The 24,928-nt window shown below is 40.6% G+C and overlaps 1 protein-coding gene across 2 annotated transcripts in view; it reads right to left on the bottom strand.

Annotated features, from left to right (window-relative positions):
• Positions 1–24,928, bottom strand: part of LOC127428673 (urinary protein 1-like) — a 226,678-nt gene that overhangs the window by 85,255 nt on the left and 116,495 nt on the right. The window contains exon 4 of one of the 2 annotated variants that reach the window (XM_051677181.1): positions 9,329–9,654. The exons of the other annotated variant lie outside the window; for it this stretch is intronic. Coding sequence (XP_051533141.1) covers positions 9,587–9,654 — 68 coding nt within the window. The 3' untranslated portion in view covers positions 9,329–9,586. Of the gene's footprint in view, positions 1–9,328; positions 9,655–24,928 lie in introns of those variants that run through there. 2 annotated transcript variants of the gene reach the window in all.

Here is a 24,928-nt window from a genome sequence, read left to right as displayed (position 1 = left end):
GCTCGTTTCGAGGGAAATAACACTGCCCTCGCGGAGAGAGCTCTCGTGGCTGAAGCTACAGAGGTTAGTTCACTCTCCGTCTCTGTAGCGGATGTAACCCAATCCTTCCGACAGGTGAATATCCGCAATGCTGCGGGCCCAGACGGCATTCCGGGGCGTGTCATCAGAGCGTGCGCGAACCAGCTGGCTGGTGTTTTTACGGACATTTTCAACCTTTCCCTCTCTTTGTCTGTAGTCCCCACATGCTTTAAAACATCCACCATTGTGCCTGTACCAAAACAATCAAAAATAACTTGTTTAAATGACTGGCGTCCTGTTGCTCTGACCCCCATCATCAGCAAATGTTTTGAGAGACTAATCAGAGATTACATCTGCTCTGTATTGCCACTCAATCTTGACCCGCTGCAGTTTGCTTACCGCAACAACCGCTCCACTGATGATGCCATTGCATCTACAATACACACTGCTCTCTCCCACCTGGAAAAAAAGAACACTTATGTGAGAATGCTGTTTGTAGACTATAGCTCAGCATTCAATACCATAGCGCCCTCCAAGCTAGATGAGAAACTCCGGGCTCTGGGCTTAAACAGCTCGCTGTGCAGCTGGATCCTGGACTTCCTGTCAAGCAGACGCCAGGTGGTTAGAATAGGCAGCAACATCTCCTCATCACTAACCCTCAACACTGGAGCCCCGCAGGGCTGTGTTCTTAGCCCACTACTGTATTCCTTTTACACACATGACTGTGTGGCAACACATAGCTCCAATGCCATCAATAAGTTTGCTGATGACACGACGGTGGTAGGTCTGATCACTGACAATGATGAAACAGCCTACAGAGAGGAGGTGCACACTCTGACACACTGGTGTCAGGAGCACAACCTCTTCCTCAACGTCAGTAAGACAAAGGAGCTTGTGGTGGACTTCAGAAGAAAAGACAGAGAACACAGTCCCATCACCATCAATGGAGCACCAGTGGAGAGAGTCAGCAGCTTCAAGTTCCTGGGTGTCCACATCACTGAGGAACTCACATGGTCCGTCCACACTGAAGTCGTTGTGAAGAAGGCTCATCAGTGCCTCTTCTTCCTGAGACGGCTGAGGAAGTTTGGAATGAACCGCCACATCCTCACACGGTTCTACACCTGCACTGTGGAGAGCATCCTGACTGGCTGTATCTCCGCCTGGTACGGCAATAGCACCGCCCACAACCGCAAAGCACTGCAAAGGGTGGTGCGAACTGCCAGACACATCATCGAAGGTGAGCTTCCCTCCCTCCAGGAAATATATACAAGGCGGTGTGTGAAAAAAGCTCGGAGGATCATCAGAGACTCCAGCCACCCGAGCCATGGGCTGTTCTCACTGCTACCATCAGGCAGGCGGTATCGCAGCATCAGGACCCGCACCAGCCGACTCCATGATAGCTTCTTCCCCCAAGCAATCAGACTTCTGAACTCTTGATCTCCCACGATCAAAATACATCAGCACTGCACTTTATTACCCTTACTCTTATATCTTACACTGGACCGTCATAAATTATATTATTATTATTATATTATGTTCTCTCTTAACAACTGACTATCAACCGACAGCCTGAATGTCAATACAGTACAATACTGTACATTCTATATATATATATACTTTTTTTTATATATTTTAATTTTTAACTTTTATTGAATAATGTGTATCTATATAGTAAAAAAAAAAAAAACAGCGTATTGTATACTGTACAGTGTATGTTATTATTTGTATATTGTTGAGTGTAATTATGTGTATAACAGATGTTTAAATTGTGCTGTGTTAATTTGATGTTATTGTAAATTGGTATATGTCTCATCACTGTCACGACTGCTATGTTGATCGGAACTGCACCCAAGAATTTCACACACCATTGCACTTGTGTATATGGCTGTGTGACAATAAAGTGATTTGATTTGATTTGATTTGATTTGAACTAACACGTGCTTGCCCTGGATCAACAGCCGAAACCTCCGCAGGGCGAGCAGAATTGCCAACAACTTGAGGCAGTTTATGTGACAATGCAGTCGCGGACCCGTCCAGAGGCTGGTGGCTGCGTGCCCATTGCAAACAGCGCCCCAGCCCGTTTTGGAGGCGTCTGTCGTGACCACGACGCACCTGGGGACCAGTTCTAGAGGAACACCTGCCCGTCGAAACGAGAGGTCGGTCCAAGGGCTCAAAAGACGGTGACAGACCGGCGTGATGACCACGCGACATGTCCCGTGGCGAGTCTGGAGCCAGTGCTGAAGCGGCCTCATATACATCAACCCGAGCGGGGTGGCCACCGCCGAGGATGCCATATGCCGCAGGAGCCTCTGAAAAAGTTTCAGTGGAACCGCTGTTTTCTGTTTGAATGCCTTCAAACAGGCCAGCACTGACTGGGCACGCTCGTTCGTAAGGTGCGCCGTCAAGGAGACTGAGTCCAACTCCAAACCGAGAAAAGAGATGCTCTGAACCAGGAGGAGCTTGCCCTTTTCCTAGTTGACCCGAAGCCCTAGTCAACTGAGGTGTGAGAGCACCAGGTCCCTGTGTGCGCACAACATGTCTCGAGAATGAGCTAGGATTAGCCAGTCATCAAGATAGTTGAGAAAGCGAATGCCCACCTCCCTTAACAGGGCAAGGGCAGCCTCTGCGACCTTCGTAAAGACGTGAGGAGACAGGGACAGACCGAAAGGGAGAACTTTGTACTGATACGCCTGACTCTCGGACACAGGAAGGGTCTGTGTCGAGGAAGGATCGAGATGTGGAAGTACGCATCCTTCGGGTCTACCGCCGCAAACCAATCTTGATGCCGGATGCTCACCAGAATGTGTTTTTGCGTCAGCATCTTGAACGGGAGTCTGTGTAAAGCCTAGTTCAGAACTCACAGGTCCAAGATTGGCCTCAACCCACCAACTTTTTTCGGTACGATGAAGTAGGAGCTGAAAAACCCCTTCTTCATCTCGGCTGGAGGCACAGGTTCTATCACGCCCTTCGGTAGGAGGGTAGCGATCTCCACGCAAGGTAGCAGCGTTTTCGTCTTTCACCAAGGTGAAGTGGACACCGCTGAACCTGGTCCCACCGCAGGGGGACGCCCTTGGCGATGAGTAGACGGGGTGCGGGATCTTGAGCCACGGCGGGGCAGGATATGCCGGCTAGCATCCATCTACTGCTCTACCATCGAAAACTGCTGGGCAAAGTCCTTGACTGTGTCGCCGAATAGGCACGTCTGGGAAATGGGGGCAGCAAGGAATCGTGTCTTGTCAGCCTCACCCATCTCGACCAGGTTGAGCCAAAGGTGGCGCTCCTGGACCACTAGTGTGGCCATCGTCCACCCGAGAGACTGCTCCGTGACCTCCGTCGCTCGGAGAGTGAGGTCGGTCACCTATCGCAGTTCCTGCATCAATCCTGGGGCGGAACTACCTCGTGCAGTTCTTTTAGCGCCTTGGCAGACTTGCAGGAGAGCCATGGTGTGCAGGGCAGAGGTGGCTTGTCCAGCGGCACCGTAGGCCTTGGCCGTCAGAGACGACGTAAACCTACAGGCCTTGGACGGGGGCTTTGGGCACCCGCGCCAGGTGGCGGCGCTCTGCGGGCATAGGTGCACCGCGAGCGCCTTTATCCACCGGGGGATTGCCGAATAGCCCTTGGCCGTCCCACCATCGAGGGTAGTGAGGGCGGGGAAGCTGAAAAGATCGGGACCGGGCAGTAAAAAGTGCCTCCTGCAACCTTGTCAGCTCTTCATGCACTTCCGGGAAGAAAGGAACGGGGGAGGGGCGTGGCTTTGAGTGGCGCCACAAGCCCAGGAACCAATCACCGAGCCACGAGGGTTCAGGGAAGAGCAGTGAGTTCCACTCTAGCCGACGCTCGCGGCTGCCCGGGAAAGCATGTCATCATCTCCGCGTCAGCCTGTGACTGGGCAATCAACCCCGAAGGGAGGAGCCCAGCTGAGGCTTCCGACTGGACGAGCCCGCTCTCCGATGCTGCGCTCGAGAGCTCATCACTTTCGTGGGCTCTGAATAAGAGGTCGAACTCGCCGTGAGACGAGCTGGCGGACTCATCTGGAAGCCCGATCGGGGCAGACGAGCGTGCCGGGGAATGGGAGGTCCGCGGTGGGATACCCAGTGGAGGCGGTCCCACTGGGGTCCCCAAATCGCCCCCAGTGCTAGCCGCACTGGCCTCATACCCGTGGGTAAAAGGACCGAGGCGGGAGCCTCTGGGGTGGCTCGCTTTATTACGAAGGCGAGCCTCGACCACAACGTTGCCATGGACATATTCTCGCAATGATAACATGACCATCCACGAACGCTGTCTCCGCGTGAGCAGTGCCCAGACATGAAAGACAGTGATCGTGACCGTCAGAAGGCGAGAGATAATGAGCACAACCAGGAATAACACACAAACGGAAAAGCATCTTTAAAAAGACGCATCTTTAAAAAGACGTTCCGTGTGTGCACTCTTTTAGAGAAATATACTCTTTTAGAGAAATATACTCTTTTATTTCTGCCGAAGCGCCCAGGGGCATTCTCTGCAGTGCACCAGTGCAGAGGGGGGAGAAGCCGCTGAAATGCACCGTCAGATCCAGCAGAGGTGAATGAACAGTAGTATTCAGCTCAGTGAGCATGACCGTTCGGCTCCGAAGAGAAAATCTGAATGAGTGGTTGCATACCAGCTCCATTATACCCGTATGTCCGGGGGAGTGGCATGCAAATACCACTCGCCAATTGTCATTGGCCTTTTATCAAAGACCAGAGGTGTCTCGGGCTCCCAAGAGTGACCCCTAGTGTCACTACATCGACACAACTTCGAGTGAGTGACAGATAGGGAACCAGTTATCCAATTAATGAAACAAGATTGGAGGTGTGGGTTAGAGCTACTTTGAATTAAAAAAGCACTCAAACATTTTGAATTTGTTATTCACAAGAAACATCTGCTGACGTAGACCATGTGTCATGGTCCTGTCACCTTGTCAGGTTGGGTTTCTGTCTGACGGGACCGTGGCATTATCGTCCCCTGTCTGGCCTGTCCTCACAGCCACGGAGGCTGTTCCCCAGTCCATATCGGTATTCACAGCCACGGAAGCTGTTTCCCTGTCACTGCCTGTGCTCACGGCCACGGAGGCCATTCCGGGATGATGGCATTATCGCCCCCTGTCTGTCTTGTGTTTCGTGTACGCTCTTTGTGTGAGCTACTTTGCTGTTTCGAGGCCTGGAGCGCTTGCCATCTTCGAGGGAAAAATGAATTCCCAAGTTTATCAAGATATCCTACAGGATAATTTCAGGGTGGCTGTGCGCCAGCTGAAGCTCAGTAGAAGTTGAATGATGCAGCAGGACAATGACCCTAAACATCAAAGTAAATCCACAACAGAATGGCTTCAAAAAAAAGAAAATCCACTTTTTGGAGTGGTCCAGTCAGAGCCCAGACCTTAACCCTATAGAGATGCTGTGGAATGACCTCAAGAGAGCCGTTCACACCAGACATCCTAAGAATATGTCTGAGCTGAATCAGTTCTGTAAGGAAGAATGGTCCAAAATTCCTTCTGAACGTTGTGCAGGTCAAATCCACAGCTACTGGAAACGATTGGTTGAGGTTATTGCTGCCAAAGGAGGACTGACCAGTTATTAAATCCATGGGTTCACTTACTTTTTCAATAAATTTGTAAATTCTGCTTATTATAAAGCACATGTTCAGAAGTTAGATCGCATTGCATTCTACACACTGCAAATTCACAAAAACTGTAAACATGAATTTAATAGGATTAAAATAACTTTAAACTTTATTGCCAAAACATCGCTTACTACATTGACTTTAACAATTTCTATGATGTGTATCACTGTGGAGTAAATAAAGAAACTTTATTTAAATCTAAAATGTAAAATCACTAATCACATTCTCATCACTTTAAATTCAGAAGCAACTTGAAAAACAGGCTACATTTCTGATATTTTTGAAGTGCAGAAGCAGTAGCAGGTCAGACCAGTGTTACATGTTATTAGTGGATGTGTGTGTGTGTGTGTGTGTGTGTGTGTTACATATTATTAGTGGATGTGTGTGTGTGTGTGTGTGTGTGTGTGTGTGTGTGTTTCATGTTATTAGTGGATGTGTGTGTGTGTGTGTGTGTGTGTGTGTGTGTGTGTGTATGAGAGAGAGAGAGAGAGAGAGAGAGAGAGAGAAATGTGAACCTTTGACTGAGTGCACAGGGGAACTAACATGATGTGATGCATGCACAGAATTTAAACAGTTATCTCTCTTCTTTATCTCAGTATTTGAAATGGTCTCGTTTTTCTTCTACAAAACAGTAATTAATGCTTTAAATGACTCTCTGCTTCCATCTGCTGGTAGATAGTGCAAAATACAGGACCTTTTTTCCTCTAAAAGAGTATATATTTCTCTAAAAGAGCGGCACACACGGAACGTCTTTTTAATGACACGTCTTTTTAAAGATGCCTTTCCAATTGTGTGTTATTCCTGGTTGCGTCTTTCGTGTCTGGGCGCGACCCACACGGAAGCAGCGTTTGTGGATGGTTCATGTTCTCATTGCGAGAACATGACCATGGCAATGTTGCGGTTGCGGCTAGCTTTCGTAAGAAAGGATTACGGGTATGAGGCCAGCGCGGCCAGCACTGGGGACCCCTTTTAGGGACCAGGTGGTGAACCTGCAAGCGCTGCCCCAGGAGGAGGCAGACCCAGCCCTGACGTTGCTGTGTCTGGTGCACACTTTACGCATCTATTTGGATCGCACGCAGAGTTTTAGAGTCTCTGACCAGCTCTTTGTCTGCTTTGGTGGACAGCGGAAAGCCTGCTCGCACAGACCCTGTGCAAGGTCAGGGAGGATGAGGAGAAGGTCGTCCTGGTAAGCACCCTACTGGCCCGCCCAGACGTGGTGCTCGGACCTCACGCTCCTCGTGACAGCTCCCCCCGTGCAAATTCCCCTGAGAAAGGCCCTTCTTTCTCAGAGAAGGGGCACCATACGGCACCCGCGCCCAGACCTCTGGAATCTCCATGTCTGGCCCCTGGACGGGACGCGGAAGACCTAAGCTGTCTCCCACCTGCGGTGGTAGACACGTTCACTCAGGCTAGGGCTCCCTCTACGAGGCGCCTGTATGCCTTTTAAGTGGTGTCTGTTCACTAAGTGGTGTTCTTCCCATCAGGAAGACCCCCAGAGGTGCGCAGTCAGATCAGTGCTTTCCTTCCTGCAAGAGAGGTTGGAAGGGAGGCTGTCCCCTTCCACCTTGAAGGTGTACGTTGCTGCCATAGCAGCACACCATGACGCAGTCGACGGTAAGTCCTTAGGGAAGCATGATCTGATCATCAGGTTCCTAAGAGGCGCCAGGAGGCTGAATCCCTCCAGGCCACGCCTTGTTCCCTCATCGGACCTCTGTAGTTTTTCAGGGTCTACAGAGAGCCCCCTTTGAGTTTTGCAGTCAGCCGGGCTTAAGGCACTCTCCTTGAAGACTGCCCTCCTGACTGCGCTCACTTCCATCAAGAGGGTAGGTGACCTGCAAGCGTTCTCTGTCAGCGAAACGTGCCTGGAGTTCGGTCCGGGCTATTCTCACGTGATCCTGAGACCCCCGACCGGGCTATGTGCCCAAGGTTCCCACCACTCCTTTTAGGGACCAGGTGGTGAACCTGCAAGCGCTGCCCCAGGAGGAGGCAGACCTAGCCCTGTCGTTGCTGTGTCCGGTGCGCACTTTACCTATCTATTTGGATCGCACGCAGAGCTTTAGAATCTCTGAGCAGCTCTTTGTCTGCTTTGGTGCACAGCGGAAAGGAAGTGCTGTTTCAAGCAGAGGATCGCCCACTGGCTCATTGACGCCATAACTATGGCGTGTCTCGCCCAAAACATGCCGCCCCCGGTAGGGCTACGAGCCCATTCTACCCGTGGTGTAGCGGCTTCGTGGGCCCTGGCCAGAGGTGCCTCTCTAACAGACATTGCAGAGCAGCGGGCTGGGCAACACCAAACACCTTTGCAAGGTTCTACAACCTCCGGGTGGAACCGGTTTGGTCCCAGGTAGTGGCACGCAACACAAGCGGATAAGCCCGGGATAGCCGGCTGGGTGTATCGCTTGCACATAGCGCCTTCCACCTCCTTTTGAGCTGAAGACGTGCGCTGTTAATTCCCAGTAGTGTTCACAAAAGTTGTTCCCTGGTTGACTTCCTCCGAGCCCTGTGGCAGTCGAGTTTTCGGAGAGACTCGCTGCCGGCCCAGTACACGCGCTAACTAAGAGCCCGGTTCTGGGGTAGGTGCTCCGCATGTGGCGGTTCCCTGTAAGGCTAACCCCATGCGATCTATATCTTCCGCTAGTTCGTTTCCCTACTGGCAAACTGCGTCTTCCTTGGGCAGAGCCCCTCAGTCTCCATGTTGTAGTAACTCCTCCCCCATTGGGTAGGATCTACCTTGAAGGCTCTCCACATGGTTGGAAAGACCATGTGATGTATTCTTCCACTTAAATATCCCCCCCTTCTCTTGGGGCGAGGTGTGGTCTCCGCGGTGTCCTCCCCTTGGGAGGGACACCCCCCGACTAGACCTGGCGGCCCAGTCGGATAATCCCCCTTTTTTAGGGAGTGGAAAAAGAGAAGGGGAAAGAGGCCACAACTGGGTTAAGCCTGTCTCTATCTCTGGGTAGTCGACTTGTCCCCAAAAAGGGCCGTTCGACACCCATAACTGTGTTGGGGGAGGTTACGTGTCGACCTGGTGTGCTGGCTATGAGGCACACAGCAAGTCTGCCCACCACACACCGCCAGTTCACGTAACACAGTTCAGCCTTGTGGCGTTTTGTATAGGGACCCCTAGTGTCACTACATCGACACCAACGTCGAGTGAGTGACAGATAGGGAACGTCATGGTTACTGGTGTAACCTCCGTTCCCTGATGGAGGGAACGAGACGTTGGTCCCTCCTGCCACAACGCTGAACTACCCGCTGAAATGGCCGGACCTTATATCGGCTCCTCAGCGTAAAACCTGAATGAGTGGTTGCATACCAGCTCCTTTTATACCCGTATGTTCGGGGGAGTGGCATGCAAATACCACTCGCCAATTTTCATTGGCCTTTTATCAAAGACCAGAGGTGTCTCGGGCTCCCAAGAGTGACCCCTAGTGTCACTACATCGACACCAACGTCTCGTTCCCTCCATCAGGGAACGGAGGTTACACCAGTAACCATGACGATTTCCAGAAGTCACTGTAATAGTAGTTACAGAAAATGACGTTTAAAATTATATGTGTGCATGTAAATCTTTAATTTCAGCAGTTTAGTACTGTCTTTATGAAACCCCACAGTAAAGTGTATACAGTAAAACTGAATCTTTTTCAGGAAATGTAAATGTAAAAATAGATCAGTATCTGTGAAGATTGTTTTTCTTTTACCATACTTTTTCACTGGTCATAATAATGATGCATTCATTTTCCATGATCAAAATACATAACACATAATTAAGTTCCTAACATACAGAAATAGCAAAGATAAACAACAAACAAGCTATTTAGTACAGCATAGTAATTCATTAAATAAATGTGACATTATGATGTGGCGGTGTTAACCTGTAACATGTCAAATCCTCTTCGCTGCAGCTGTAGAATGTGAAGTGCTGTTGAACTCAATAAAAGAGGATGTAGAAGAACAGAGGCAACAAGAGAAGCAGGAAACTTCCCTTATAGATTCCATCTAATCAAAACAAAACGTATATGATGTACATAAGATATTTATTGTTTAAGATTCACATGATTAAAATTTGGTGTGGATTTTACACTAATTCTGCCTTATTCCGGAAGTATTTAAACACCTCTGTACCTCTTGTAAAGCCATCAGTACAGTCACTGTCCCTAAACAAGCTTCAAACCTTGATCAGCGAAGTTCATTACAATACACTGTGAGCACTCGACTAATTCATAACCATATTTACATGAAGGCACTTTCTATTACTTAAAAAAAAAAAAAAATCTACCCCTTTTATCTGTAGTTTTACACTTACACTTTTGTTCATATTTTGTCCTCATTTATAAGTTGCATAAGAAATGTGTTTGCTAAACAATGCAAATTAGCACATGGTCAAATAAAGACAATACCTGAGCCATTGCAAAGATCAGTGGCACAGCACTTGCTTTAAACTGTTGCTCCATTTGTGTTTTGAACGGTTCCAGGAACACATTTGTCTGCACATCCTTTATGTGTTTGAGTCACCTTGGAGTTACCTATAACAAGGACACAAGCCATTTATCATAAAATACAAATGAGTTATTCCAGAAAACATGCTAAGCTTGAGTAAGAATAATGTAAAAAATTAAACAGATGCTGATTGACAGTTATGTGAATTTCCTCTCTATCACTTTCAGTAAATTATGAATGGACTTACCAATGGATATTTCCCCTGTTTCACTCAGACACTGGGTAATTCCACTGGGACATGTTTCTGTTGTTTTGTCACATAAACCAGTCTTTGGATCAGGTTCACACTTATAACATTTGAGAGAGAGTCCTTTGATAAGAAAGAGAGAGAGAATGACATTCATTGACATCTTTATGTGCAATACATAATACATTAATACTTTATATTTTTACCTCCAGTGAGTAAAATTGAAAGAAGCACAATCGGGATTTGCAGATCCATCTTTGGTCAGCAGTGGAATGAAATCACAATGTTTCAGGGCTCTTTTATAACTGATTAAAAAGGGGGAGGGTTTAATTACGAAACTGTTCATTAAAAAGTAGTAGCAGGAGTTGCAACACAAGGATTACAAAACTGTTTAACTATTTATTTTTATTATTATCCACCTTTTTCTAGAGCACTGGATGTTTCCTGTGATTCACTCCAGAAGCTCCTGTTATTGGTTTTACAGGTGTGGTTCACATATTTTTCAGTGTGTTCATCACAGACAGATTTGATACCCATAGAAATTGCTTATGTTGAATTAAACAGGATTTAAATGAATCTAAAATCACTCATTACCAAGACAGTGCTGACTGCATTTGACTTTAATAATTTTTTATGATGTATCGTGAAATGAAATAAATGAAGAAATGAATAAATCTCACATAGACTCAACTAGAAACTCTCTAAGAAATGAATTTAAAATTACAATCACATTCAAGCAGATGTTTTTATTTTATTTTATGTAATGTTAAAAAACAGGACTTTATAAAAAAAGTAAATATCATTTATATTTAAAGATTCAGATGACTTTGAATTAATATTATGATCAAATACTTCCCCTAATTGACGATAATTTAAACACAGTTGTCTTAATGTTTGTAAATGTCCTGTAGTCCAGTGTTTCTCAGCTGCTTTTATTTCAGATCAAGTGGCAACCCAATATAGTAATGAAATTGTTCTCTGAAAGTTATTGATATTAGGCTACTTTAGACAAGCTTTGTTATAAGTGTGATCAGTTTAAGTTTTGTACTAAGAGTTTTAAAATGAAGTACTTGTGAAAATAGTAACAAAGCAATTCATTTTGTATTTATTTATTTTTATCAAAGAAACTATGTGTGTGCATTGTTGTTGTTTTCTTTTATAGAGATTTGTCTTATTTTTTTTTATCATTAAGGCAATGGTTCATTTGTACCCTATTTGTAATAAAAAATATTCAATATATACATATACTGATTGACAGGGGCGTCTGTAGAAGTTTGCATATAAGGAAAACAATCTCCCCATGTTTCCCATATGTACACTGGTGGCCAATAATGTACAGATTTTGCTGTTTTAGAAGGAAATTGGTACTTTAATTCACCAAAGTGGCATTCAACTGATCACAAAGTATAGTTAGGACATTACTGATGTTAAAAACAGCACCATCACTATTTGAAAAAAAGTCATTTTTGATCAAATCTAGACAGCAGCCATCACTCCAACACCTTATCCTTGAGTACTAGAAAATCACTTGCCATTATATCAAACACAGTTGAAAGCTATTTGGTTCATTAAATGAAGCTTAACATTGTCTTTGTGTTTGTGTTTGAGTTGCCACAGTATGCAATAGACTGGCATGTCTTAAGGTCAATATTAGGTCAAAAATGGCAAAAAAAGAAACAGCTTTCTCTAGAAACTTGTCAGTCAATCATTGTTTTGAGGAATGAAGGCTATACAATGCTTGAAATTGCCGAAAACCTGAAGATTTCATTCAAAGGTGTACACTACAGTCTTCAAAGACAAAGGACAACTGGCTCTAACAAGGACAGAAAGAGATGTGGAAGGCCAGATGTACAACTAAACAAGAGGATAAGTACATCAGAGTCTCTAGTCTGACAAATATACACCTCACATGTCCTCAGCTGACAGTTTCATTGAATTCTACCCGCTCAACACCAGTTTCATGCACAACAGTAAAGAGAAGACTCAGGGGTGCAGGCATTATGGGAAGAATTGCAAAGAAAAAGCCTCTTTTGAAACAGAAAAACAAAAAGAAAAGGTTAGAGTGGCCAATGAAACACAGTTGGACAACAGATAATTGGAAAAGAGTGTTATGGATCTTAACCCCATTGAGCTTTTGTGGGATCAGCTAGACTGTAAGGTGCGTGAGAAGTGCCCGACAAGACAGCCACATCTATGGCAAGTGCTACAGGAAGTGTGGGGTGAAATGTCACCTGAGTATCTGGACAAACTGACAGCTAGAATGCCAAGGATCTACAAAGCTGTCATTGCTGCACATGGAGGATTTTTAAGTAGTATAAGAAGTATAAGAAGTTCTGAACATTTTTTTCAAATTGTAATAATAATTTTTCACGTTATTTTTGTACTGACTATACATTGTGATCAGTTGAATGCCACTTTGGTGAATAAAAGTACTAATTTCTTTCCATAAAAGCAAAATCTGTACATTATTCCAAGCTTTTGGCCGCCTGTGTAAATGTTCAGATACTAATAAATGGAAAAAAAAATGTCTAGCCTTTTACATTCAACCATGAAAATGCCATACAATTACATACATGAGTCATTCAGGGGAAAGTAATTTTTATGTGCAAACCAAATGACTGATGAATAATAGAGATGGAAGACTCAGTTTTGTGTTTAAGGAATTTCGGGTTCAGTACAAGTTAAGCTCAATCGACAGCATTTGTAGCATCATTTTGATTGCCACAAACATTAATTTTGACTCGTACCCCATACCCCATTGAGGCACTTACACAAAAAGCTGCACTTCAGCTATGCATATTCACATATGCAAGGAATAATTATATGGAATGAATCGAATCGAAGCTGACCAGTAATGGAACACTAATCTCGCTAATGGGGACTTTACACAAAATAGCTATTTATGGTAAAAACAACATCAGTAATCCAAAAAATAACTAAAATCTCCATGAATTCTGAATAACAACTAATTAAATACCAACATAAGTTCCTTTTGACCAAACAAACTAAAACTTAAACTTAAATTATTCAAGCACAGGGGTTAAGGATATTCCCCACAACCTCAGTTCTGTACTTGATTGTTTGAGTTAGTAGTACTTAAAATCTTATTTTTACGGATTTTTAAGTTAAAGAAGTTCACAGAACTCACTATTATTCATTTTCTCTATGGAACTCTCTAAATGCACCTTAAAATATATATTTTGTGTTCTAAACATAAACGAAATCTTTTCAAATTTTTGAGTAGAAGCTATTTATTTGTACATTATGGTTGCTGACCCAAATTCAAACCAATTCAAAGGTCCTGAAGAAATTTTTGCTTTACCATCAGGCCTAAAACAACCTCTAATTTTGACACTAATTAATGTGATGTGTGATGTTAAACCTCTGGTTTTGACACTTCTCAGTGTGATGTGCAATTCCCATAAGAGACTAACAACTCCCTTTCTCTCGCCTTTGGTTAAGTGTGTAGTCATGATGACACTGGATGGTAAGATACTTGGAGAGAAGCTGCAGTATTACTACAGCAGCAGTGAGGAAGAGGAGAACGCTTTTGTTTATGACACATTATTAATAAAAGTTTTTCAAAGTCTCTTTCAGTTAAGAACCACTTTCACTATATACAGTGGCAAGAAAAAGTATGTTAATCCTTTGGAATTACCTGCATTTATGTATGAATTTGTCTTTAAATCTGGATTAATCTTCATCTAAGTTACAATAATGAACAAACGCCATCTGTTTGAACTATTAACACACAAATTATTGTATTGTTCTTGTACATATTGTATACATCATTCAAACATTCACAATTTAGGTTGTAAAAAGTATGTAAATCCCTTGGCTAATGACGTCAACAAAAGCTTATTAGAGTCAGGAGTTGGCAAACCTGGCATCCAATTAATGAATCGAGATTGGAGGTGTGTGGTAGAGATACTTTGACTCATAAAAAGCACTCAAACATTTTAAGTTTGCTATTCACAAGAAGCATCTGCTGACATGGACCATGCCTGGCAAAAATGAGATATCAGAAGTCCTACGATCATGAATGTTTGCTTTTCATAAAGAATTACAAAGTTATCTCGAAGAGCTTAGATATTCATCTGCCCACAGTTAGATGAATTGTTTATAAATGGAGATGATTTAGTACTGTGGCTACTCTCCCTAGAAGTGGCTGTCTAGCCAAGATGACTCAAAGGACACACCGCGAAATGCTCAATGAGTTAAAAAAAGAACCTTACAGTGACAGCTAAAGACTTGAAAGAATCATTGGAACTGGTTAACATCTCTGTTCATGAGTCTGCTCTACGGAAATCATTAAACAGGCATGATGTCCATGGCAGGACACCACGAAGGAAGCCGCTGCTTTCCAACAAAAACATTGCTGTGTGCTTGAAGTTTGCCAAAGACCACCTTATTACATATTACATACACAAAGAACAAAGAACTAAACTGAATAAATTATGGTGTAAAAAATAAAATAAATTACTATTATTAATATCATAAAATTAAAAATAACAGAAATACTCAATCAGAAAGAAAAATAAGGCCATAATAACTAGGAATTTTGTTATTCTTGCTCTCGCTATATTATTTATATATATATATATATATATATATATATATATATATATATATATATATATATATATATATATATATAGATATATATATACACTACTGGTCAAAAGTTTTGAAACACTTATTCGTTATTTATTATAATTGTTTTTCTTCACATTTTAGAATAATAGTAAAGTCATCAAAACTATGGAATAACATAAATGGAACTATGGGAATTATGTTGTGACTAAACAAAATCCAAAAGAAATCAAAACTGTGTTATATTTTAGCATCTTCAAAGTAGTCACCCTTTGCCTAGAATTTGCAGACATGTACTCTTGACATTTTCTCAACCAACTTCTTGAGGTATCACCCTGGGATGCTTTTTAAACAGTATTGAAGGAGTTCCCATCTATGTTGGGCACTTATTGGCTGCTTTTCTTTATTATTTGGTCCAAGTCATCAATTCCAAAAACCTTTTTTTTTTTTTTCTTTTATTACATTTTAGTTTTATAATGAAATAAATTAATATGTTGGCACAATTACATTATTGTCTACAAAACTAATTTCAAACGTTTAAGCATACGCCTTCAGATCAAAATATTTTTAAGATCATAAGAAACATTTCAGTCAAGTGTTTCAAAAGTTTTGACCCAATTTTCTCATATTACCAAATTACAAATGGTACACTGAAATTTCATTCTGATTGATATTTTATTTTAAAACACTGAAACTCAAAATTAATTATTGTAAGGTGACATAGTTTTTTTGTTGGGAAATATTTTTATGAAAAATAAAAAACTGAAATATCTTGCTTGCATAAGTATTCAACCCCCACACATTAATATTTGGTCAAGCCACCTTTTGCTGCAATAACTGCTTTAAGTCTTTTGGGGTACATATGTACCATCTTTGCACACAGTGACGAAGTGATTTTGGCCCATTCTTCTCAGCAGATTTGCTCCAGGTTGTTCAGGTTGGTTGGGTGACGCTTGTGGACTGCAATTTTCAAATAGTGCCACAGATTCTCAATAGGACTGAGATCAGGACTTTGACTGGGCCACTGTAGGACATTTATCTTTTTGTCCTTGAGCCACTCCAATGTTGCTTTGGCCATGTGCTTGGGATCATTTTCCTACTGAAAGGTAAATGTCCTCCCAAGCTTCAGTTTTTTAGCGGCCTGAAGCAGGTTCTCTTGCAGTATTTCCCTATATTTTGCTCCATCCATTCTTCCTTTAATTCTAACAAGATGCCCAGTCCCTGATGATGAGAAGCATCCCCACAGCATGATGCTGCCACCACCATACTTCACTGTAGGGATGGTGTGTCTTGAGGCATAGGAAGTGTTAGGTTTGCGCTTTGAGTTTTGGCCAAAAAGCTCTATCTTGGTCTCATCTGACCACAAAACCTTCTCCCACATCGCAGCTGGGTTACTCACATGCTTTCTGGCAAACTCCAGACGTGCTTTCAGATGGTACTTTTTGAGTAATGGCTTCTATCTTGCCACCCTCCCATACAGGCCAGCGTTATGCAGTGCTCTTGATATGATTGACTGGTGCACCATTACTCCACTCCCAGTCACTGAACTCTGAAGCTCCTTCAAAGTGATTGTTGGCCTCACTGTGGCTTCTCTCACAAGTCTCCTTTTTGTTAGTGCGCTGAGTTTTGAGGGATGGCCTGTTCTTGGCAGTGCCTGGGTGGTGTGGTGAAGCTTCCACTTCCTGATTATTGATCCAACTGTGCTCACTGGGATATCCAAACATTTGGATATTATTTTGTACCCTTTCCCTAATCTATGCATTTTTATTACTTTATCTCTAACTTCTGTGGAATGCTCTTTGGTCTTCATTGTCCTTAAGATTCACAGCCTGACCAATGATCCTTTAACAATGGATTTTTTTGTCCAGAAAATGTGATTGCAACTTTAATGATTCACAGGTAGATGCCAATGGTAAAATAACTGTGTCCTTGTTAGGGCAGTTTCTTTCATCGGTGTAACCTGGCAGCTTCCACAGCACAGGGGTTGAATACTTATGCAATCAAGATATTTTAGTTTGTATATATATATATTACAGCAAGTTCAACAGCATGATTATTACTTTAGAAATAGAAAAAAAATCCTTCATTAATAATATTAACTCACAGTGTCTAAAGGGAGAAAAATAAGAGTTCAGATCCTCCCAAAGAGATTCTCCATGTTTACACTCATACAACAAATAATGCAGCCTTTCTTCATCCATTTTAAAGAATACACTTAAATTATATCAGCAAAAATTTTACAGCGACTTATTGGATAGATATTATGCAATATCTTAAATTTACTTCTCTTACCTTGTTAGAAATGCAGCATTTTTCAGGAAGTAACCAGGCTCTTATCAAGTGAACATTAAAAAATAAAAGAAAAAAAAGAGTTCCTAAAAAATTAGCATTTAGGTGATGGATTATGTTATGCAGCGATTGCCAATAGCATATTTTTTCAATAAAAGTTTGGGCATTACTCTTCTTGTGTATCAAAATGGAATCATACCTTTCTCACAGACTGTGGTGACACATTTATGTCTAATTGAGCAATTTGTTAATGTTTTCATTTTTTTGATGAAAAATGATGGAGTCAATAAATTTGTCATCTGTCTTCTGACTCTTGTAATCCATCTCTCTTTGTTTTTCCTCCTTTGTAGTCATTGAAACATAATAGTGGATTTTTTTTTTTTTTGCTGTTATAGCAAATGGGAATGCAAAAATAATATTTGCTGTGGTCTCCCGTTCATCGCTATATAGAAGTTTACCCTGCTGTAGTTTAATTTTGCGTTCCATATCTGGAAACTGGAAAAGGGTCTCTGAATATGCATACTTCCCTGCTACACGAGATTACCAAGACAGTGCTGACTGCATTTGACTTTAATAATTTTTTATGATGTATCGTGAAATGAAATAAATGAAGAAATGAATAAATCTCACATAGACTCAACTAGAAACTCTCTAAGAAATGAATTTAAAATTACAATCACATTCAAGCAGATGTTTTTTTAATTATTTTAATGTAATGTTAAAAAACAGGACTTTATAAAAAAAAGTAAATATCATTTATATAATTTATATTTAATTTACTCCATAAATATAATAATCCCAAATTATTAATAATTTATTTCACCTGGTAATCACAATTGGTTACCATATACAGTACATACAGTATGTAAGGAGAACTGTGTTTTTTTTTTGTTGTTTTTTTTACATAAATGACTTCTGATGTTTTATTTGATCACATATTTTACTTGTTGGATAAATATGTTAGGCATTATTATGGATTTTGTCCATTTGGTTAGATAATGTCAGTGTAATGTCCACTATTACAGTAGAGTAACTCCTTTTATTCAGCACCAAAGGGGATTTGAAACATGTATCTTGAATTGTTTGCTATTGAATTAATGAATTGTTAAAAATACTAAATTAAAAGAAGATCATACTGTTGAGTTTTGGGGATCAAACCAAATGTTCTCGTTACATTTTACAATATTGTGTCCACATATGTGGAAAGAAAACATGTTCAGCAGTAATAAAAGCATAAGTGCAGATTTTGAAAGAATGACAAGCTTTGTTACAAATGTGATCAGTTTTGAGTTTTGTACTAAGAGTTTTAAAATGAAGCACTTACTTGTGAAAATAATAACAAAGCAATTAAAAAAACTGTATTTTTTATCAAAGAAACTGTGTGTGCGTGGTTGTTTTTTTCTTTTAATAGTGATTTGTCTTATTTGTATTTATCATTAAAGGCAATGGTTCATTTGTACTCTATTTGTAATAAAAACTATATAAATCTATTTAACAACTTTAATATTAAGTACTCAATATATATATATATATATATTTTTTACAGTGTATATGATAACCACAAAAAAAAAAAAAAAATAAAAAAGGATGTTAAAATTATTATTTGATTTTAATAATCATTTTAGGCAACATTATGGTAATAAAGTTCACAAGATGGGCAAGGAGGAAGCTGGGACCGTAAGACTCTTTAATGTGACTCTTTATGCTGCTTTTCAGCATTACACTAACGACACTGACACACAGACAGACAGTTTTGTGCATCTCTCTCTCATCTGCTGCTCTCTCCTTTCCTCAAATACTCCTGCCGCCCCTCACTGGAACATGAGACCAGTGTGGCACACAGGTGGAACTCATTCATCACACAGGGAAGTATATTTCTGATTGACAGGGGCCTCTATGAGAAGTTTGCATATAAGGAAAAAAACATGTCCCCCATATGTAAATGGATAGATATTAATCAAGGAAAAAACATTTCTAGCCTTTTACATTCAACCATAAAAATACCACAAATTTACATACATGAGTCATTCAGGGAAAAGTAATTTTTATGTGCAAATCAAACGTCTGATGAATAATAGAGATGGAAGACTCAGTTTTGTATTTAAGGAATATTTCGGGTTCAATACAAGTTAAGCTCAATCGACAGCATTTGTGGCAAAATGTTGATTACCACAAAAATAATTTTGACTCCTGAGGCACTTACAATGGAAGTGAATGAGGCCAATCAGTAAAATACTGACTGTTTCAAAAGTTTAGCCACAAGAAATAAACAAAATGTATATTAACATGATTTTAGTGTGATAAAATCACTTACTAACATTTTCTGTGTAAATGACGAGTCAATGTAATGCCGTAAACCCTAAAACGATCGTACAAACGACAATTTAAACAACTTTACAGCTCAAATAATACACAAGTTTTAACAGAAGAATTCATGTAAGTGCTGTTATAAAATTATAAATTCACATTTCTGCCTTTAAATTCTCCAGTCATTGGCCCCATTCACTTCCACTGTAAGTGCCTCACTGTAACCTTGATATTAGCTTTTTTTTTTTTAAGAAAAGGAGGGATGAGTCAAATATTTTTTGTGGTAATCAACATTATGCCACAAATGCTGTTGATTGAATCAAATGTGAATCATCTGAGAGCAATTTTTGTCTTGAATTTCGATGTAAAAAACGGAAGTGATGTAATCCTGAATTACAAGTGATTACATTTATGTGACAACTGAGGAAGAGAAAAGCTGTCCAAACTGGTTGGTTTGTCACTGGGGAAAATGTATAACCTTGCTTGAGAAGCAACAAAGTGACAAAGTGTCTATCTTCCAAAATATGTGACCATATTAGAGTCTTTCATGTAGTTTAATTTTACTTTTAGGGCCCTCATTTTTGAATATCTTATTTAATAAAATATGTTTAATGAATATATCAAAAGATTTGAAATGATTCATTGAATTATTTATTTTTTATTATGTTCATAATTTAGTTGGAAAAGGTAATTGATAAATTTACCATATCCGAACTTAACGTGGAATAGGTTTGACAATTATAATTCATAGAATTCATTTAGCAGACAAGTTTATACGATGCTATTTACAAATGAACAAAGCTACAACATTCATAAGCAATTCATTAAAAGGAGAAAATTACAAGCAGGACAAAGCTGTAGGTTAGACACAGTCAGAGGTGGGTAGAGTAGCCAAAACTGTACTCAAGTAAAAGTACAATTACTTAAAAAATAAAATAAAAAAAATATTAGCCTACTCAAGCAGAAGTAAAAGTACTAACATAAATAATTACTTGAGTAAGAGTAAGAAAGTATCCAATTAAAAGAGCACTCAAGTAGTAAGTAACTTGTTACTTTCACAAATGACATAATAGACGTTAACTCCCCTATATCCCATTACATAATATACATTTAACATGCATTACAGAATTATTATTATTATTAATGGAAATACTGTCATCATTCACCATCATGTTGATCTAAACCCGTGTGACTTTCTTTCTTCCATGCAACACAATAAGGAGATATTAGACAGGATGTTTGTCTGAGTCACTATTTATTTTCAGTGAAAGTGTTTTTCTTCCTCCATATTTTGAAAGTGAATGGTAAATGAGACTGTCAGTCTCTAACATTCTGTCTAACATCTTTTGCAGAATGTCACACGGGTTTGGAACAACATGAGGGTTGGGAAATTATGACAGAATATGAAATTATGGCTGAGCTATCACTTTAAGGGGATAGTTCACCCAAAAATGAAAATTCTCTCATCATTTACTCACCCTCATATCATTCCATATGTGTACACAAATAAAGATTTTTAGAAGAATATTTTAGCTCTGTAGGTCCATAAAGTACAAGTGAATGAGTGCCAAAATTGTGATGCTCCAAAAAGCACATAAAGGCAGCATAAAAGTAATCCATAAGACTCCAGTATTTAAATCCATATCTAAATGATAAGAGAATTTTCATTTTTGGGTGAACTATCCCTTTAAGGGCTCTTGTCAGATCTGGTTGAATTTGTCAATAAGAAGAGAGGTTTGGAAACCTTTCTAGTAATTATTATGGTGAAAACATGAAAATGTCCCACAAGGACATTATATATAATGCTGAAATATAAATCAAAGCAAGATCACGTTTTATTAATGCCTACTTTTGCTATTTCATAGCTTTTAAAATACTGTGTGGATCCTTATTTCAGTGTAGTTACAGTTTTCAGTGTCATAAGTATTTAGATCATTAGTTCTGTACAGCAGTACCGGTGCTCTCTAAATGCAGAGTATGCAGCCTGAGTTGGGCACCCACCCCTGTCTGAAACCGCCCCCTATCCACTAAATAGTGCACTATTTCGGGTGTCTGCCATTTTGTAGGAGTGTCTGAATTCTGAGTGAGCCACTCGTTCCCTATTTTTGTTCACTCATTCTTACCCACAATGCACTTTAATTTTGAGTGTACATTCAACATACACTTGACGGCGGTTAATTGCCCATAATCCACCGTGGGGAAGACATATGAGCTGGGAGTTTACTGCTTCCTTCACTCCTGCATGTTTTATTTCATGCTGAATGTATTCAATTACTTTTAGACAAATCATTACTTGATTAAAGTAACAATAACATAGAGAGAGGAAAAACGTACAGATACATTTTAAAATATATTTGTATTTATACAGAATTTTGCCATTAAGCTGAAGAATTCTTTATTTACTAAATAATTCACTGAGGTGAGTTTATTTTAACTCAGGATACTGCACACAGTGGAAATGATAATTCTGTGGATAATTTAAATATTCGGTTATAACATGTAGGTTATGATAATTTGGTGCTGTTTATGGTCGGATGAGGGCACGATGCACCCATAAACACTTGTACTGGAGTTTAAAGATACTAAAGTATAACAAATAAATACAATAATGTACATTTGATAAAATGTGTTTACTCTTTACTCTTAACATATACAGTATATTCAAATGACAACAGTATGAATATTTATTCATACTGTTGTCCACATGAAATCACAACTTGAAATCACAACTTTTCCCCCCGAACATTAACCCCCCCCCCCCCCCAACCCGAAACACAAGTGAGCACCCCAGTGGTCAAAAGCCAACTGACAAAGACACACATATAGACAATAAAACAGCATAAAATGTTTAGAAACATAAAAAAAAATAAAAAAAAATAAAATAAAAAAACACTAGTCTCTCTCCACTGCCACTCCCTGACAGCCTTCCAAAAAGGCTAACTAGCTGCCCCATTTCCTGATGTACAAATCCAGGTTACCTAGCCTTCTACATACCATCTCCTCAAATGCTGCTACCCTGCCCATCTCGGTAGACCACTCATGAAATTAGGGCACACCAGTTGACTTCCATCCCCTGAGAATTACCTGTCTGCCAATCATCACGCTGGTTAGGACCCAGCTATTTATATATTTATCATCTATATTCAGGATTGCCCCATCACCCAAAATACACAGTCTGGGGCAAAACGAAAATTGAGTGTCCATTACATCACACACAAAGCTCCGAACCCTCAACCAAAACTCCTGGATCCCAACACATCCCCAAAAAACATGGGTTGTGTCCCCGTCTTCTGATTGGCATCACCAGCAGGTGGGAGTGTCTTTAAGGCCAAGCCTATATAATCTAGAGGGGGTCCAATAAAATCGATGCAAAATCTTAAATTGCATCAGACCTCTAGATGCAGACTTGATGTTTTTTAGGATCCTAGGCCACACACCCTCCCCCAATGTCAAGTTTAGATCTTTCTCCCATAATCTTTTAAGAATTAAAAGTTCCGTCTCCCAGACTCTGAATTAGCAGGGAATAATACACTGATGCCTTATGACCTTTCCCAAAAGCAGCAATCACCACTCCCAGAGTATATATACTTCACCCTCATATAGGTCACCGAGTGCATTAACCCCCCCTCACAATCCAATCTGACCAACAGAAAGGGGACTTATTAATACATAGTTTAAGGTTCAGTCATATGCTCAAGGCTACGTTTAAATAAATATCCAAATTAAACACTCTGGACACTTTTGTCCATATCGAGTGCAAATGCAAAATAATGGAGTGCGACTTAACTTCTCCGGCTAGTTTGATCGAAAGGCTTTGCAGTGGCAAGATAGGGGCAAGAACTTCCTTTTCAATACAAAACCAGGGAGGGGCTCTCTCAGGTGGAAGTGACCTGTGAGCCAAATGTCTAAGACCAAATGCATAATAATAAAACAAAATCTTGGGTAGGCCAAACCCACCATTGTCAATTGGCCTATGTAACTTATTGAAATTTAACCTGGGATGCTTACCATTCCAAATAAAAGACTTCGCTATGCTATCAAATTGCTTGAAATAAGAGAGGGGGACATCTACAGGGAGAGACTTTAGCAGGTAGTTGAATTTTGGAATACAATTTATTTTAATTTATTTTAATAACATTAACCTTCTCAAACATCGATAAATGTAATGAAGCCCACCTGTCCACATCATTCGAAAACCTCTTTATTAAGGGATCAAAATTAACTCTGACTGAATCAGACAAATTTGCTGGGAATAAAATTCCCAAATACTTAATTCCCTGTTTGGGCCACTGGAAGACGCCTGGCTGAAAAGCCGTTACTGGACAGTACACTGTCAAAGCCAAAGCTTCAGATTTAGACCAATTGACTTTGTATCCTGAGAACTTGGAAAAGGAATTAATAATTCTGTGGAGGCAAGGCATAGATCTAGTAGGTTCAGAGACAAATAATAAAATATCATCTGCATAAAGCAGAAGCTTATGCGCCACACCTTCCAAAATCACCCCATGAAAATCATCCTCCTTTCTTATAGTGGCTGCTAATGGTTCCAGGGTAAGACAGAACAATAATGGGGAAAGAGGGCAACCCTGCCGGGTGCCCCTATCTAGAGTAAAGAAATCTGAAATTAATCAATTTGTTTGTACCGCCGCTACAGGGTGTCTATATAGTAGCTTAATCCAACCAATAAAAGTATTCCGGAACCCATACATTTCCAAAATCTTAAAACTATAATCCCATTCTACCATATCAAATGCCTTTTTCGGCGTCAAGTGAGATGGCAGCGACCGGAGTCTAATCATTCGCTACTGACCACATGATATTGATGAGACGCCTAATGTTATCAGAAGAGCTACAGCCCCGAATAAACCCCACCTGATCTATATGTATAAGTGATGTCATAACTTTACTTAATCGATTAACCAGAATCAACACTCACTTGGATCTTTGTCCTTTTTAAGAATCAGACTGATCCGGGCTTGTGTCATGGTTGGCGGAAGCTTCCATTCTTTAATGATTCCGTATAAACTTCTAACAAAAGTGGAGCCAGTTCTGTAGCATAAGATTTGAAAAACTCAGCGGCAAAGCCGTAAGGCCCTGGAGCCTTGCCTGTAGGCAAGGCCTTAATTACCTCATCAAGCTCCTCCAAGTTTATCTCAGAATCAAGAGAACTCATATGCTCAGTCATCAGTTTAGGAAGATCTAATGGTTCCACAAAGTTCCTAATATCCTCATCAGTAGACGAAGATGTGGAACTATAAAGATCAAAGTAGAATTCTTTAAGAGCATTATTAATATCAATGGCCGAGGTAAATATTTCACCACCAGCAGATTTCAGTGAGGGAATGGCAGAAAAAAAGACTCTCTCTGCTTTATATATCTAGCCAAAAGTTTACTTGC

This window comes from Myxocyprinus asiaticus, chromosome 38, assembly GCF_019703515.2.
Source record: "Myxocyprinus asiaticus isolate MX2 ecotype Aquarium Trade chromosome 38, UBuf_Myxa_2, whole genome shotgun sequence".
Lineage (NCBI taxonomy): Eukaryota > Metazoa > Chordata > Actinopteri > Cypriniformes > Catostomidae > Myxocyprinus > Myxocyprinus asiaticus.
This window is presented reverse-complemented; position numbering and strand designations above follow the sequence as displayed.